At 48.1% G+C, this 18180-nt stretch overlaps 1 protein-coding gene across 4 annotated transcripts in view; it reads right to left on the reverse strand.

The window, feature by feature from the left end:
• The window catches only part of NTRK3 (neurotrophic receptor tyrosine kinase 3), a 382724-nt gene that overhangs the window by 153613 nt on the left and 210931 nt on the right, over positions 1-18180 (reverse strand). For all 4 annotated transcript variants that reach the window (XR_014148812.1, XM_081831657.1, XM_081831659.1 and 1 more), the window contains one exon: positions 8038-8226. Coding sequence is in view for 3 of the 4 variants with exons in the window: in XM_081831657.1 (XP_081687783.1) it covers positions 8038-8226 (189 nt within the window). In the remaining variant the exon portion in view is untranslated. The remainder of the gene's footprint in view (positions 1-8037; positions 8227-18180) is intronic.

The raw sequence follows: 18180 nt of genomic DNA on the forward strand, positions 1-18180 counted from the left end.
ATCCTGGAGTCCCGGGATCGAGTCCCGCATCGGGCTCCCTGCTCGGCAGGGAGTCTGCTTCTCCCTCTGACCCTCCTCCCTCTCATGCTCTCTGTCTCTCATTCTCTGTCTCAGATAAATAAATAAAATCTTTAAAAAAAAAAAAAAAAGTAAAAAGGTTTTGCACAGCAAAAGAAATAGTCGACAAAACCAAAAGACAACCGAAAGAATGGGAGAATATATTTGCAAATGACATATCAGATAAAGGGCTAGTATCCAAAATCTATAAAGAACTTATCAAACTCAACACCCAAAGAACAAAGAATCCAATCAAGAAATGTGCAGAAGACATGAACAGACATTTCTGCAAAGAAGACTTAAAGATGGCCAACAGACACATGAAAAAATGCTCAACATCACTCAGCATCAGGGAAATACAAATCAAAACCACAACGAGATATTACCTCACAATGGTCAGAATGGCTAAAGTTAGCAAGTCAGGAAACAACAGATGTTGGCGGGGATGCGGAGAAAGGGGAACCCTCCTACACTGTTGTTGGGAATGCAAGCTGGTGCAGCCACTCTGGAAAACAGTATGGAGGTTCCTCAAAAAGTTGAAAATAGAACTACCATATGACCCAGCAACTGCACTACTAGGTATTTACCCATAAGATACAAAAGTAGTGATCCAAAGGGGCACCTGCACCCCCAATGTTTATAGCAGTAATGTCCACAATAGCCAAACTATGGAAAGAGCCCAGATGTCCATCGACAGATGATTGGATAAAGAAGATGTGGTATATTCATACAATGGAATATTACTCAGCCACCAAAAAAAAAAAAAAAAGAAAAGAAACGATTTGCAATGACGTGGGTGGAACTAGAGGGTATTATGCTAAGCAAAATAAGTCAATCAGAGAAAGACAATTATCATATGATCTCACTCATACGTGGAATTTAAGAAACAAAACAGAGGATCATAAGAGAAGGGAGGGAAAAATAAAACAAGATGAAAGCAGAGAGGGAGATTCTTTGATTAAGAGACTCTTGATTAAGAGACTCTTAATCAAAGGAAACAAACAGGATGGCTGGAGTGGAGGGGGGTGGGGGATGGGGTCACTGGGTGATGGACATTAGGGAGGGCATGGGATGTAATGAGCATTGGGTATGCTCATACATACAACTGATGAATCACTGAACTCTACCTCTGAAACTAATAATATACTATATATTAATTAACTGAATTTAAATTAAAAAAGTAAACATTTGATCAATAGACCAAAAAACAAACAAACCAAAAGCAGAACCAGTCAGGAGGCCTGGAAGTGTACAGCCAGCGTGACAGTGACCCATGGGGAAAGAGAAGGCATTAGCAAGGCTTCAGGGAAACCAGAACAGAAAGGGAGTCAGTGGCTGGAAAGGTGAAGGCCCTCCACCAGGGGCTGGGGTTGACATCATGGCAAACAGTCCTGTCAGTCTACCGAGGGGCTGGTTTTGCAGCGAACATGGTTGATGGGCCTCTGACCAGTGACAAGCGAGAAGCGAAGTATGCTCACTATTCATCTATGTGAATATCTAGTAAGAATTACACAGTCATCGGTTGCTGGTATAGTTTAGAGCACAAGAGAAGGCTTACACATGGCGTGCACGCACACACACACACACACACACACTCCAGAAAGCCCACTAAGAAGGCAGGTGTGCATTGACAAGCCCGAGGGTTGACTATGTGCCTCCAAAAAGAGATCTGTTGAAGTCTTAATCACCAGTACCTTAGAATGTGACCTTATTTGGAAAGAGTCATTATATGTGTAATTAGTTAAGTCAAGATGAGGTCATACTGGAGCAGGGGCTCGGGGGCTGGTGTTAAGCCAATAGGCCAGGTGTGCGTTGAAGGCAGCGGCCACGTGCAGTTGGAGGACAGAGGACTGGAGTGGTGTGGTGACAAGGGACACTGGAAATGCCACCAGCAGCTAAATAAGGGCGAGGAAGGGTTCCCCTCCAGGTTTCAGAGGCAGCATGGCCCGCGCCGACACCTTGCCTTAGACTTCTAGCCTCTTGAACAGCAAGACAATACATTTCTATGGTTTGAAGCCCCCCAGTTTGGGGTACTTTGTCACAGCAGCCCTGAGAAGCTCATGCCATCCTCCAATGGGAGAACAGATAAAGAAACTGCAGGACACCCATACGATGGAGCATTACTCGGTGGTATGAAGCAATGAGCTATCAAGCCACAAAAATACCTGGAAGAAGCTCAGATGCCCATTACAAGTGAAAGAAGCTATTGGAAAAGTCTACCTACTGTAGGATTCCAACTATACGACACCTGGGAAAGGCTGGGCTGTAAGAGACTGCAAAAAGACCAGTGGCCGCCAAGGGCGGGGGAGGGAAGAGGACCGGCTGGGCCACAGAGGGTCTGTAAGGGCAGTGAGACCGTTCCGTGTGACATTAGGGAGGGCATGTGATGGAGACACCACACTGCCTTGTGAGAACCGACCACACAACCCCAAGAGCAAGCCCTACTGTGAACCATGGACTTCAGCTGACCGTAATATGTCCTCGGTTCTAACGAAGGCACCACACTGACAGGAGCTGGTGACAGGGGGTGACAGAAGTGGGAGGGCAGGAGTGGCAACTCTCCAAGCTTAAGCTTCAAGGGGCCTCAGTCCTCGATCTGTAGAATGGGAACCACAGTCTCTTCCTCAGGGAGGGGGTGCAAGGGGCCCTGAATACAAAGATGCATGGTGCCAGCCTCATGCTTGGTCCAGAGGAGGCTGCTGAGGCAGGCCAACAACCTTTCCCTGTCCGTGCCATCTCTAGAAAGCCCATGCAATGAAGATACACTCGACAGGCGTCATCTGACACACAGCGCCGGTTGCTATCTCCTTGGCCCCTAGTCCCACGCTGTATCTTCAATAAGAAACGAAGAATTACAGCATGTAAGAGCTACTTCTTGGAATAAATTCAAAGTTAGGTTTGGGACACAGAGCACACATTTTTGAGAAGTGACAGGATGACCTAAGATTGGATTCAAAGTCATTCGAGACTGGTGTGAGGCATTTACTCTAGGCCAGGGGTTCCCGGGGGGCAGGTGGGAAGGTCCCTTTGCCATAGCCTGGGCCTAGGAAGAGGTTGGAAATGAGCCAGATGCTGAACGATGAATAGGGTGTGGAAAGGAAGAAAGGGGTGTGGGGGCCAAGCCAGGAGGGGAGATGGGCCTTTCAAGCAGGAATTACACAAAAGCAGCAGTGGGTGGTGTGCGATCGGCGTTCTGGAAAGAAGCCACTAGGGGCCGGGGAACCACCGGCAGAAAGGTGGAGGGTGAAAACACAAGGCTCCGTGAGCGGTCCCCAGGGAGCAGGGGGTGCCGTTTGCGTCTTGGAGATCAGCTGTAGTTGGCAACAAGTCCCTGAGGGTAGGGACCATGCGGGTCCTGTTCACCATTGTTTCCAAAGCCTAAAGGAAGGCTTCCCACAAACCCTCAATAAATACGTACTGAACAGATGAAAGGGAGAAAAATCAGCTCAGCAAGAGTGGCTCGGATGATAAAGATGAGGACAAAGAGGAGTGTGGTCAAATTTTGCAAAGATCAAGGACAGTGAAGTCAGGGTTCCTGGGGGAGTGGAGAGAGACAGGGAGCTGCAGGGCAGGGAAGAGGTTCAGGGGTGAGTGCAAGGTGAGCAAGCAGGCACTCTCTGCAGGGGGAGAGAGGGAGGCAGGGCCAGCCAGGGCCGGGGGAAGTCCCTGTGCACAGACCCACCAGGAGGGGCAGAGATCAGAGGAGTGGAGAGGTGGGGAGGGCTGGCTCTGAGAAGGCAGGCGACAACCAAGACAGAGACAACCTGTGAATAAGGCAGGTGCCCTGACCTGCGGACAGAGGCAGAGAGGGAGGGAGGACACAGGTTAGCTCCCCAGATGGCCTCTTCTCTCTCAACCAAGAGGCAAACGGTCTTTTGAGAATGCGTTTTGGAAAAGGGGATGAACCGAGAACTCCGGGGCCTGAAGCAGAGCCAAAGCGCCTTCCCTTCCGGCTTCTGGGAAAGAGCTAGAGTGTGACTCCTCAGACGGCAGCCGGAGACCCAGCCCCAGCCTATGCATGACTACTGCAGCTGAGGGCTGTCACATGGGTGACCAAGGTAACTAAAGGCCATGTTGCTACAAAAACACCTCCCAACTTCTCCCCACTGACCCCTCTAGACCAGCCCCATGGTGTCTCATTCTATAGGACCTAGCCCCCAAATCGGCTGGGTGACGAGGAGGCCTGGATCCATTTCCTGACATTTTTGAGAACCAGGAAGCTTTCAGTAAACAATGAGGGGGCCTCATTAGGCATCAGATTCCATACATATCCCCGAGTAGGAGCTTTTTCATCCGGGTCTTTCAGAACCCCTGGAAAGGCTGAATATGTTGAGAATAAAGCGGATGTCAAGTGTGGAGTGCGTATTGGGAATGCATGCAAGCCTCTGATAAGGGATGGAATGAGGTGATCTCCAAACATCTTGCAGCCCTGACATGCTATGAAAAATGCTATGGATCAGATGGAAGACAGATAGAGGGAAAGGCGGGGAAAGGAGCGGGGTCCTAATCACTCTGGTCAGAAAGGTCCCAACATTTATGATAAACACATGTTTAAGAAAGCAAAGTGCTTTTGTGCTACATCCATCACAGGGAGACTCGGGGAAATGCTGTCTCAAGCCAGGTAGCACGATGTGCCTGCCATTTCTTCCCAGGCTGCACATTTTTACATGGGATACAGAAGGGAATCAGACGGGAGAGCCCCCGGGGGGGCCATACTATGAGCACTTCCACTCCCTGAATCCCCTGTTTCTTGCCATCACCCCAAAAGTGTGACCCCAGCCTTGCCTGCAGAGTCACGAGCACTTGCCGCTTATTTATCTGCCCCAGTGCATGCAGCTTTAATTATTTATGATAGTGTCTCATCACACTCGGGAATGTGTCTTGGAATCACTTCTCTCAACTGATGAAGCCTTTGTAATCAGAGACCTGCCTGGCTTAGCTGGTAAATCTCACTGAGGGGCGGGGCCGGCGCCACCTTTCCCGGGCCTGGGCGTCAACCAGGGACTCACAGAGGCGGGGTGAGCCAGACCCAGTTACGACGCTCAGTGCACACTGTCTGTGGTTGCCATAGATGTTTTCGGGAAACAATTAGGAGCCATCCACTGTCTACTGACAGGACAAAACTTCCTGCTTCCCTGAAAAGGACACTTTCCCTAATATTGGAGGGTTCTAACAAGCTGGAGTTAGCTCGTGATGCCCCTCAGATGATGTACTGTTTATTCCCTTATTCTGTCTGGTCTTCATCAATAAACCCATTTCCCCTCCATCTCCACCGACCCCTTCTTGTTCTCACAGAACTACCACCTGGATCCTTCAAAAGTCCACTTCGAATCACAAGCCCAGGGATTAGGAAGGAAGGTTTTTTTCTCCACTCAGTTTTGTAGGGCTATAGCTCCTTGGCTGGGGTGGGGATCCTGACATTAAAGGACACTCAGATCCCATGGCTCTCTCCAGGGCTCACACTTATTCTGATGGCCCAGAGGAAACTTCCTTCCCACGTGCAAGATTCACCCCCATTTGACAACCACAGGGAAGCTGGTATCAGGAACTCAGGTGAGCACAGACACAACCCAGAGACTCTACACCAGGAGCTCAGAACTTCCCCTAAAGGGCATATGGTCCATCCTCATTATTCATGGATTCTGGATTTACAAATTCGCCTCCTCGCTAAAACTTATGTGTAACCCCCAAACCAACACTCCTGGCGTTTTTGTGGTCATTCATAAACATGAAAGGAGTGGTGAGAAATGGGAGTCACCCGATGGGCACATTCCCACATGATGCTCTGCCTTTTTGTTTCAGTTCTCATAACATAAACCAGTGTCCTTTTCGTCATTTATTTGGTACCATTTAATTTTGCATATTTGTGCCTTTTAGGGGTGATTTCACTGTTTAAAATGACCCCAAGCTCGGGGCGCCTGGGTGGCTCTGTCGTTAAGCGTCTGCCTTCGGCTCAGATCATGATCCCAGGGTCCTGGGATCGAGCCCCGCATCGGGCTCCCTGCTCAGCGAGAGTCTGCTTTTCCCTCTCCCTCTGCCGCTCCCCTGCTTGTGCTCTCTCTCTTTCTCTCTCTGTCAAATAAATAAAATCTTTTTAAAAATTTTTTTTAAAATTAAAATAAAATAAAATGGCCCCTCAAGCATAGTGCTGAAGTACTCTCTAGCATTCCTATGAGCAAGAAGGCTGTGGTGAGCCTTATGGAGCAAATAGGTGTGTTCGAGAAGATTCGTGTGTTAGATAAAACTCTGTTCAGGCCTGAGTCATTGTGCTGCTGACCCTGAGTTTGATGTTAATGAACCAACAATATCTATTAAATAAGGCGTCCTCCAACAGAAGCGCACATAAAACAGGTTATGTATTGATTTGTTGATAAAAATGTTATGACCAGATATTCACAGGAGCCTAACCCTGTATGTCCCCTAGGAGCAATGGCTCAGCATCCACTAATTCAGTGTTTGTGGTAACTTTATGGGAACATAACTACTGTGAATAATGAGAATCAACTGTATATTCAATACAGCAAAGCCTAGGTCTCTGTTCAAATGTCAGCATCGCTATAGAAAGCTCTGCACCCCCAATTCTAGACCAAGCCTGCACCCCATGCTACCATCAGAGAAAGGCTTTCCTTCCAGCCACACCCACGTCCATCCAAGATGAACCTGACCCGAGGCAAGGCCTTCAGCCAGAGCAGAACGTTCTTAGCACTATGTTCCCCGCTATTTTGACAGGGGGTGTCCGATAAATACTAAGGCCAATTCTGAAGGACACGCAAGGACACCCAAGGTGGGGAGGCACATGACTGTGACTCGAGCCCAGTCCCTCCCACTGTGTCAGTCCTCTTACTAAAAATCAGAGCCAGGAAAACAGAAGCAAAGGTTAGTGCGAGAGCCGAATGCCCGCTCGGCTGTAAGATGGACCAGCGGGAGTAGCAAGAGGCCTGTGAGCTACGGTGTGGCCCGAGTACAGAGCGCTCAGCCAGAGCAAGAGAAAGACCCAGGGGGCTTCTTCCTTGGCTGAAACCCTGGACCAGCAGACAGAAGAAGAGAACCAATGGCAGAAGCCAGGGGACAGGGGAGAGGAACTCACAGCCTCCCAGTATCTCAGTTTTCCTGTTCGTAATATGAGGCCTTCGCCCAGCCCGTCCCTTCCAGCTCTCAGTCTCCAGGGGCCTCTGTACTCTCTCCTGAACTAGCTGACCATTTCTTGAGGGCAGGAGCAGGGAAGGGTGTGGGCTGGGGCTGCTAGGCCTACACAGAAGCTGGGACACCAGCAAAGGGACCACCTGCTGAATGGGAAGTCCAAGCCACAGAGTCTCCGGAAGAGGGGAGAGGCCCTAGCAGAGCTCAGCAGAAATACAAGGAGAGGGACTGGAACCAAGAGCAGGCAAGAAACGAGGAGGAAAGCGGTGCCCTGAATCCTCTGATCTGAGTGAGACATCTGCAGAGGGAGGGGAGGTGTCCTAGCAGTGGGGCCGTGAGGAGATTCTCAGAAAGTGCGCACTTCGGGGCACTGGAGGGGCAGCTAGGGAGGTGTTTCCATTCAAACGGTACTCACCACCCTTCATTCCCTTCCCTTCTCCTGGAGGTTTGGGTGGAGGGTCTGGTAAGCTCAGGGGCTATTGTCTGGACAGAGTCAGGTTACATTTCCTAAATGCAGGGCCAGGTCTCTAGAGGAGACCAGCCTTGGCTGTGCCCCCTGCCATACTGGGAGCACGTCTCCATGTGGGGCTGGGCCTCCTGCATCCAGGCTGCTCCCCACCCTGAGCCCTCTCTGTCCAGGGGGCTCTGCCCCAGTGGAGACCCCTTGCCTAGGCTATTTTTCAAGTTTTGAGATGAACAGGGAGGGTCTCTTAAGAGAGTGGGAGGTTAGCAGGTGGTAGGTCACCTCAGAAGGTTCCAGAACCCCAGCTACGTGGTCTGTTGCCATGCCACCCTCCCCCGCCCTGCCCAGAAGGGACAACGCTCTACTCCAGTACTCACACGTGTCTGGCTTGTGGCAGCTGTGTCCCTGACGGAAGTACTGGGGGTTCTCAATGACCGGGATGCGGGTCATGCCGATGACCACCGTGTCTGGCCCGGCATCCAACGATGAGGGCGTGGTGATGCCATGGTTGATGTGGTGCAGCGGGCTGGCTGAGTCCTCCTCACCACTGATGACAGCCACAGGCCCTGCGCACACCAAGAGAGACACAGGGACATCAGTGAAGTCACACCTGGCCAGTGCCTAGCCCTGCCCACAGATCCTCTCACTATTTCTGCCACCACAGTTCCAGAAGAGTGAAACCCACTGGATGAGTATTCCCTGAATGCTCTGGAGTCTGCATTCAAAGAACCACCCCTTCGTTCTTCTTGAGAGAGAGAAAGGTCCACCCCATCACACCATGGAAACAGCTGCAAAAGAGTGTATCAAAATGACTCTGCCATGAATTATTTTCACTTCCCCCAAATCCAAATTAGTTCAAAATAATGCAAATTTTAAATGAGTTCTTTCTTATGTAGCAACAACGGGATAAAAAAAATGTACATATAGCAGTCATTTGCACCTTGTCCCTCCTTCCTTCGGAAGCTTTAGAAACTATCAATGGTGGGTCCCACCCCAGTTTCTGATTCAGCTGGTCTGGGGATGCACCTGGGCGTCAGGATTTAAAGTATGCCCGTGTGAGTCCCATGCACAGCCAGGATCTAGAACCTCTAATTAGGGCCTTGGAGTGCCTTAATCAGCCTTTCCAGAGTGGCCCTCAGATTCCTATAGGAATGTATCCAGCTTTCGCTGGACTCAGCTGTGGCCTCTCCCAGTCCACAGGGAGCTAAGCCCAGAACCTGAGCCAGACTTCAAAGTGACATGAATTCGGCTGCATCACTGTTAGCCTTCCTGCAACTGGGTCAGCTGCCCACTCTCAAAAGATCCACACTGCCCCAGTGACCCCAAGGAACATCGTTCACGTCTTCACCAACCCCAACTCCAATTTACAAACACAAGCTGACAAAGATAATTGTTGCCACAGTCTGGGCAGAGCAAGGATTCTGTCTGGTGGGGCGATTCTCCCAAACATACAAATAAAACCGACGTCAAGGGCATCGGCCGTGACTGTGGCTTCTTACAGCTGATATTTGAAATGGGTGCTTTGCAAGACACACGGTCCCAAGACAAAGTGCCCTCTGTGATTCGGCTTTGCAGCTCACACAATACTTCTGCTGTAGAAGTCCATCACACCTACCGAAGTTTATGGGGAGAACACTTCCCATCGAAGAGCAAGGTGAAGCACCAATGAAGCAGAACTAAAAGGAAGACTAGTGAACGTGAACTGAGGACCCTGAATTCCACTCCATGGAATTATTCCAGACAGGCTTATTCCAATCCACAACAAATGCCTGACAGGTTTTGGAGGCCCCGTGGAAAAGGAGCAATGCATGGCGATAATCACTCGCCCTGCAAACAGAGGCCAGTTCCTGAAAACACCTTGTAAACTCTGAGAAACTTCGTCACGGTTCCAATTAAACACTGAAAGCGGGCATGGGTTTTTCTCCTTCCTCTCTCCCCAAATGCCTCTAAAATATAAAGAAATTAAAGAAATACTGGTGAACCAAGAGCAAGAAGAGGGGAGACCAGAGGAAATAAGATATTTCAATGTTTTGGAAGATGAAAAGTGAAATGATGTAAGCTTGCTTACAGAGGGGCTGCAGGGGGAATATTTAGAGAAAGTCAGTTCTGCTGAGTCGCCCAGGACTTGAACGGACAGGGTAACCCGGAAGGCTGGATCGGGGCTCGGGGTTGGAACAAATTACCCAAGCTATGACCTTGGCCCCAGCCCACCAGTCTAGTGGTTTCTTCCTGGAGAAAATTAAGTGGAAAGGCTGAGGGCAAGGGCTGGTTCCCTTCTTGCTGCTCCTGGAAGACAGAAACCAGGAATACCCATGCCTCTTACTGACCCTACTCCCAGTCTCCTCCCCTGAAGGAGATTCAGAGGATGCTTCTCTGCAGAAACTGAACGCCTCAAAAAAAACCACCTAGATGTTAGGGTGCCTGGGTGGCTCAGTCGGTTAAGCGTCTGACTATTGATTTTGGCTCAGGTCATGATCTCAGGGTCATGAGATCAAGCCTTGCATAGGGCTCCACGCTCAGCAGGGAGTCTACTTAAGATACTCTCTCTCCCTCTGCCCACCCCCTGCTCTCTCTCTCTCTCTCTCTTATTTAAAGATAAATAAATCTTAAAAAAAAAAAAAAGTACCTAGATGTTGACATTTGGCGGTCTCCTAATGAAGTCATGCTTAGTCTGTGATCATGCCATAGTGAAGGCTAATAGTTGAAGAGGCCCACCTATGTGCATAAAGTGCTTTCTAGAACTCAATTCCTAAATATGAGAGAACAGTCCAGGATCCTCAGACATTTCAGCAAAGCTTCAACATGAAAGAGAGAGGGCAAGACAAAGAGATAATCAGGGACCTGCAGGAAACAGAGCACTGCAAGGAGCAGAAGACTTTTTTTTTCTAAATCACGAATATCCTCAGAGAGACAAATGAAGACATCACATTCATAAAAAAAGATATTTAAAATGTGAACAATTCAAGGGTCAGAAAGAGTCCTTGAGAATTATGACCATCAGAATTCGAAAGCCAAAGAGGAGTGGAAGATAAAGCCAAGGAGATCAGAAAGTCAAACAAAACAGAAAGAGGCGGTAAATAGGAAAGAAAAGAGAAGAAAATTAAAGACTCAATCCAGAGATTCAATATCTGACTAGAAGAAAGGTGGCAGGGTAGGGAGAGGGAGAAAGGGAAGGAGAGAGAATAGAAAAGATGGAAGGGAGGATAAAAAATTAGGGAAAAATTTCTCCAAATGGCCTGTCTACTCAGTTTCAAGCATAATTAATACATGCACGTGTGCATCTGCCCACGCACACACGCGCACGTACACATAGGCACACACACACATATATCAAGGCACAAAGTTATAAAATGCCAGAACCCTGAGAATAAAGAGAAGATGCTAAGAGCTTGTAGGAGGGAGGGATAGGTCATATTTCAAAAGGAACAGAAATCAGAAAGACAATGCATAACATAACATAACAACCCACTGTGACTACGCTGAGCAATCCCTTCAAATTTTTTTTTAAGATTTATTTATTTATTTGAGAGAGAAACAGAGAGCAGGGGGAAAGCAGAGGGAGAGAATCTCCAGCAGACTCCCTGCTGAGCATGGAGGTCAACACGAGGCTTGATCTCAGGACCCTGAGATCAAGCCCTGAGCTGAAATAAGATTTGGATGCTCAACTGACTGAGCCACGCGGGTGTCCCAATTCCTTCAAATTTTTGATGGACAAATTTTCAGCCTAGAATTCTACCCCTAAAAGTGTATTCACAGGACGGCCTGGGTGGCTCAGTCAGTTAAGCGTCTGCCTTTGGCTCAGGTCATGATCCCAGGATCCTGGGATTTAGCCCCGTGTCGGGCTCCTTGCTCAACGGGGAGTCTGCTTCTCCCTTTGCCTGCCACTCCTCCTGCTTGTGCTCTCTCTCTCCCTGACAAATAAATAAAATCTTTAAAAAAATAAATAAAAGTGTATTCACCCATTGCAAGGGCAGGAGACAGGTACTTGCAGGTGTGCAGACACTCACCTCCCCCTTCCTAGGAAGCAGCAGGAGGGGACGCTTTGGCAAAACAAAGGGGCAAACGGGGAAAAGAGGGAATGTAAGATCCATTTCCAAGCGACAGAAGGCCCCCGCACCCGGGTCTGTTCCCAGCATTATGGGATGTGGGTTGTTATAGCAACATGGTGGCAGGACACAGAATCAGGAGGAGTTTGGAGAAGACAGAAACGATGGGACTTGAGCCTTTTACAAAAGGCTGTTTCTTTGAATCTGTGTCTCAGGGAGTCAATGGACAGCGAGTGGTCCACACAAAGTTCCAAAGCCTGTGATCTAAAACAGTCTCTGCTTTCTCAACATTATTCTAGGATCTGAGAAGAACAGGTAAGAGCCACAGGGAGGAGAAGGGTCCTGCTACAGGCTCCCAAGCCACAGGAAGGGACAGGGTCACCCAGGAAGACTTCACAGAAATAAATGAATAAAGCAGACTTCGAAGCCCTGGGAAAACTAATACTTAGAATGCGGGCAGAGGAAGGGCAGCAGGGAAAGGAACATGAGAAGAAACGGCCAGAAAAGCAGAAGAGAATCAGAAAACGACACTGACTTAGAAGTCAAGAAGGAGAATACCTAGAAGGTCAAGAGCATACTCTATCAAGGCCAAGTAGAATGAAGAATGAAAATAGGCCACTGTATCTGTCAATGAGAAGGTAGCCTTAGTGAGAGCAGGTCCCAAAGAGGACTGGTGGGAGGAAAACATTCAGCTATAGCATGTTGAGGAGTCAACTGGAGATCTCACCATTGCCGCCATTTTTATTGAGCACTTTCTATGCAACAGGCTCTGTAAATGCAATGTCTTTAACTTTATAATGCCTCTGTGAGGTTGGTGCCTTTATTCTCCCCATTTTACAGATGGAAGCACTGAGGCACTGAGCAGTGACCTGCCCAAGGACACACAGCACAAAATGGGATGCAAAGTGGTGGATGCTCACTGGGCTACAAACCTGGTCTGCCCCAGAGTCTAAGCACATAACAGCGACGCAGCACTGCTTCCCAGAAAGTGCAGACCATGAGGGGGAGAGCATGTGTTCAAAGGGACACTTGGTCAATTCTGGCACATCATCCTCCTCATGAGCAGCTGCTTTAAATTGCAAGTTCCTGAGACCCTTTTTAAAGAGGTTGCTCTTGATCCTCGAGAATAGGGACAAGAGTGAATTACCTCATTAGACTCATGCAGATAGATTACAGATAATTCAGCATGAGCTCTGCATCCCAGAGCTGCGGAACGCTTGCATTCAGCTACATCCACATCAAAAAGAGCACGGTGCTGTCAGACTGCTGTCTGGTCCCTGAAGCCCTCCTACTCACCTCCACTCTTCCACGAACCACATCCCTTAAAATAAAAGCCATAAAGAGTGCAGAGACCCCTCACTTCAAAGAACCTATGAGGAGACCCTTGCAGCTCGCTCCTGCCCACCTGCAGGGTCCCCAGCAGGGCTGTGGCCAGCGCTGGGGTGAGACAAGTCCTCTGGGGACAGGGCTGCTCTGGGTATGGCAGGATATGTGGCCTCTCTGGACCTGGGCGTTCAAAGGCAGTCTCGGGTTCCTCAGTTGTAACAAATGTACCGCCGATGATGAGGGAGGCTAGGTATGTGGGGGGAGGGGGGGCGGGGAGATATAAGGGAACTCTGTACCTTCCACCCAATTTTGCTGTGAACCAAAACTGCTCAGTAAAATAAAGTCTAATAAAAAAATATATTTTAAAATACATGTTAAAAAAGCCAGTCTCCCCACCCAGCATACAACATATTTGCAAACACACCCTGGGGTAACAGTACTGCCCTGGGTTGAGATCCGCTGACAGGGGAACCCGCATTCACCCTAGGAACCAATTTATCCTTCTGGCTCCAGCCAGGTCTCAGGTCTCAGGGGAAAACCCACAGACTTGGGGCCCCTGTGAGGAAGAGGCATTTCTTCTCACCTTAAGAACCACAGAGAAGAATTTATTAAGCTACAAAGAAGAACAAATAACGTGGGAGACATCTCATCTGTCCAGGAAACTTCTCTATTTTCCTGAAGCCACCAAGGCCTAAGGCAGGGCAGGAGGTGGAGTCAAATTTGCTGTCTTCCGACAGTCCCAACACACACACACACACACACACACACACACACACACACTGTCTAGGTACCTGTGACGGGCCTCTCTGCTGTCTCTAATCCATTCCTAATCCTAATCCAGGACACATTATTGTGTTATGTAGCACTAATAAACAAAAGGAAAAGACACAAGCCTTTGCAAGGCTTGCTGGTCAGTTCAAGCTTTTGAGAGAGAACCAGGAGGGAATCTAGGTCGGCTCAGACATCCCCATCACATGATTCTCTTCCCAAATCAGTGCCTTTTTTTTTCTTTCAGACGTAGAGTGGGTTTTGCTCTTCTAACCATACCATAATTGAACCACTGGATAATTAGAGAAAGCCTGAGGGCCCCAGCAGGTGTCTTGCCCAGCAGAATGGTCCAAACTGTCTTTAAAGAGTCTCTTCTCTTTCCCTCTCTGCTCCTTCAATGCGAAAAAGTGGGGGGCTGAAATGGAATAGCTTAGATTTTCATAAGCGGTTGATTCCAATGTGGGGTCAGGTGCCCCCAGAAAGCAAAGGTCTCTGATGAAAACAGGAGATGGGACTTCACTGCAGTAGAGTAAGGCTCTGACCACCAGGTGGGCGGAGGCCCCATCGCAGGGGATCTGGGGGATGCAAGTTGCCATGAGGTCTGCAAGGACAGGTGTCCTGTGGAAGCCTCTGGTGAGTCAGGGTTCTTGGTGGACAAAGAGGAGTGCATTTGTACACTGCACAAAATCAGTGATGGAAAAGCAGCCATCTCCCTGGTAGCGCATCAACAAATAAACACTGCCCCTTTCACCAGGGGGAACACTTCTTTGGAATTACTTCTCCAATATCCACCAACTCCCCAACTTTCAAAGCATTAACAATTCTCAGGAATTTATCCCCAAGAAAATCCAGCCACTAGTTCAACACAGTGGCATTTGCTCAGCCAGTTTATAGACGCGATTCTTCTCTAATTTCCAAAGAAATGCCTCAGAGTCCCAAGGACGTAACTATAACAATTATTCTCTTTTCATTTGACCCACAAGATGTACTGTTATTCCCATCTGACCAACTAGGAAACTGATCCTCAAATAAGTTTAATTCATTTTCCAAAAATTGCCTAGGTAGGAGGTAATGGTGCTTCTATATGAATCTATGTTTGTCCATCTCCAAAGTTCTTACTCTTCCCACTCAACTACCCGTTTTCTCAATACTATTGCTAACATGAAGTATTTATTTAAAGATTTTATTTACTTGAGAGAGAGAGAGCATGAGTGGGGTGGAGAGGCAGAGGGAGAGGGAGAAGTAGACTTCCCACTGAGCATGGAGACTCACATGGGGCTCGATCCCAGGACTTGGAGATCATGATATGAGCTGAAGACAGACACTTAACTGACTGAGCCACCCAGGTGCCCTGACATGAAGTATTTTTTACAAGCAGAACTTGGTATAAATACATGAGGCCATATAAAGAAGTCAGGACATCTGAACCAAGGCATCTAGAAATAGATCACCAAATATTTTCAAGGCAGTACCAAGCCATATAAGATAACTTTGGGTAGTCAAGGCCAAAGTTATGGCTAAATCGTAAAATCCTGGGGCCAGAATCCATCCATTTCTTCATTCCTTCATTTATCTTTGTACTTCCTTCCAAGGAAGGGGGCAATTTCACCTACCAATTCAGAAAACCCTCTTAGGAACTGTGATTGTTATGACCGCTGTTCACCAAGCATTTCTAGGCATCACTAGGAGGGCAGTTTTCTGCACCCCTTCAAGTTACACAGCGGCGCCCCATCATTTTCCTTGGCTAATGAGAAGTGAGCAGAAGCAGTCCACATCACTTCCACACGGAAGATTTAAAATCCAGCGTGTGACCTGCTGCATTCTCTTTTCCCTGCCTTGGCAACTGTGGAAGTATGAGGCTGAGCCTCAGGCAACTTCTGCCCCTGAGTGAGGCCGACACAGAGCAGGTGGATCTGTGGCATTAAGTGAGAAATACAGTTTGGTCGTTTTAAATCATTGAGATTGAAAGGGGTACTGTTTGTTATCACAGAATAACCTAGTTCGTGCTGACTAATACAGCAGTGAAACCATTCCCACAGTGAACAAGGTTACTTTAATGTTTTCCTTCACACCGTTTTCAACAAATCTTTCCAAAACTGTCCTATGCAAAACAAAGGGTGCATCTTTCATCCTCAGTGATATAATTCATTTAAAATGTCTCCTCCCTCTCTGTCCCAAAATTGAGCTCTAATCTAATCTAATCTAATCTAGCTCCACATAGAGCCAGACCATGACCTCCACGGTTGAGAGAGACTCTCCCCCCACCCCAGATCGGACTTGGGAAGTAAAAGAAAACAACTATGAACGGGTCTCATGTTTTTAATGTGTCAGAATGAAGCAAACAAGCCAACCTTTGGATTAAGAAAATGATTTTTTAAAAACCTCAACCTTTTCCTACTGATAAAAACCAAATATTGATGTGTCCCTGGTGGGTGAGAGCTTCGCATCAACAAATCTGGGAGCAGGAACTCATAAAATGGAATAAGGTGAAAGCACAACAAACACAATTAAAAATCCAGCCACGCTCAGAGAGGGATTCCATTTACTGTCTCATAAAAAGAGCCTAGTCCTCAGAGGCAAACAAAAGAAAATCAATTTCTTTAATTTTTATTGGCAGATGTGGGACAGAGGCCAAGTGAAGATGGGCTGTGCCCAAGAGTATACCTGGGGACAAGTCACCAACTCTCTGTTCCTGGGCCAGCTCCTGGGGTCCCTTCCCCTTTTTTGTCTCCTCCAGCTTCCAGACTGAGGTCGCCATCATGACTCCCCAAGCTTGCGGACCCTCACGCTGCCCAAGATGCCATGCCCTCCTCATTTCTCTGTGTCCCTCCCTGAATCATTTCCCAAAAGATAAGCTCTATTCTCTGGCTTGAATTCCCTCCTGGCCTCTTACGGGAACCAAAGGCACTGTTCATGCCTCATAGCATCCATACTTGGGGGTATCACTTGGTGATTGAAAATGATGCCTCTGATCAAGCAGCCTAAGGACACACATTTAAGGAAAGGGAAGGGAAGGCAGGACTGGCGCTCTGAACACGAGGCTTCCCTTACCTCAGTTAATCATCACGACAACCCTGGGGGTAGATCTTGCCATCCCAGTAATGCAGTTGAGGAGACTGAAGTCCAAGGTTTCATCATTCGCCCAAGGTCACATAGTTAATAAATGGTAGACAGACCCACGTCTATCTGACTTCATAGTTTGGGCTCATTTCATGGTGCCATGCTGCCTGACCCCCTAGCATCGCTTTTCTGACACTGGGACAAGTTATAATGGATCAAGCACCATCTCCTTCCCACTCCCAATCTTTATTCCCTTGAGACTCATCTGTAGGAAAACTGGCTTCATTTAGGAGTGGAGCTCATGACATTTCGGGAACTTTAGACCCAGAACCTATGCACCAGGTTGTAGCTGGAAGGGGCAAGTCCTACATAGGAGCGCAGAGGCAGAAGAATGGCAGGCAGCAAGGGGCCTGAGAATAAGAAAATATGCAACTGAGAGGGAAGGCGAATGTCATCAGCTTTCTCCAAAGACTCTTTATATATATGGTATTTCAGATATCCCAGGCACAAAGAGGAAGCAAGTAACTACCTTCCAGTTGCACATACAAGACAAGTGGAATACATAATACTGGTTCCCATAAAAAGCTTACAGCTCAAGCTCAACATTCCTCAGTTCGTCCTTAGCCACTGTACTGGGGCTAGTCAGCGTCACCCCAAAATGGAGGCACATATTTTCCCCTAAAGAATTATGCATAGCTTTTCCCCCAACCTAGTGGGAGCTTCCAGCGAATGAAAGGAGACATCGCAGTTTGTGAGCATGCTGTACTAGGTGCTGCCATGTTGGATCACTGACGTCTCCATACCCTTCACCCACTCACTCACGTCAACTTTTTCACTAACAGAACTGTTCTGCATAATCTGTGCCATCTTATTTCAACACCATGAACAAGAGAATGACAGGCCAAATTCATGGGAGCTAAAGCCCGAAAGCCCCTGATTTTACCTAGTTCACAAGTGGGAAACTCAGTATCTAAAACACCTTTGGTTGACCTGTGGATGAAAAGTCAGGAGAAACTGAGGCCCTGTAGACATGGCTCATGGGGGCTTCCCAGTAAGAAAGGCCTCCCACAGCTGCATGGGGCTCACACACTGCTTTGCATGCAGTAGCTTACCCGGGATAAGGGTACACGTGGAGGGATGCTATAGCATACAGTCACCTGTAGAAAACCCAGCTTCTTCTACCATATGATCCAGCAATTGCACTACTGGGTATTTACCCCAAAGATACAAAAGTAGGGATCCGAAGGGCTACGTGCACCCCGATATTTATAGCAGCAATGTCCACAATAGCCACACTGTGGAAAGAGCCAAGATGTCCAT

This window comes from Leptonychotes weddellii, chromosome 9 (assembly GCF_054177405.1).
Source record: "Leptonychotes weddellii isolate Sample4059 chromosome 9, ASM5417740v2, whole genome shotgun sequence".
Classification (NCBI taxonomy): domain Eukaryota; kingdom Metazoa; phylum Chordata; class Mammalia; order Carnivora; family Phocidae; genus Leptonychotes; species Leptonychotes weddellii.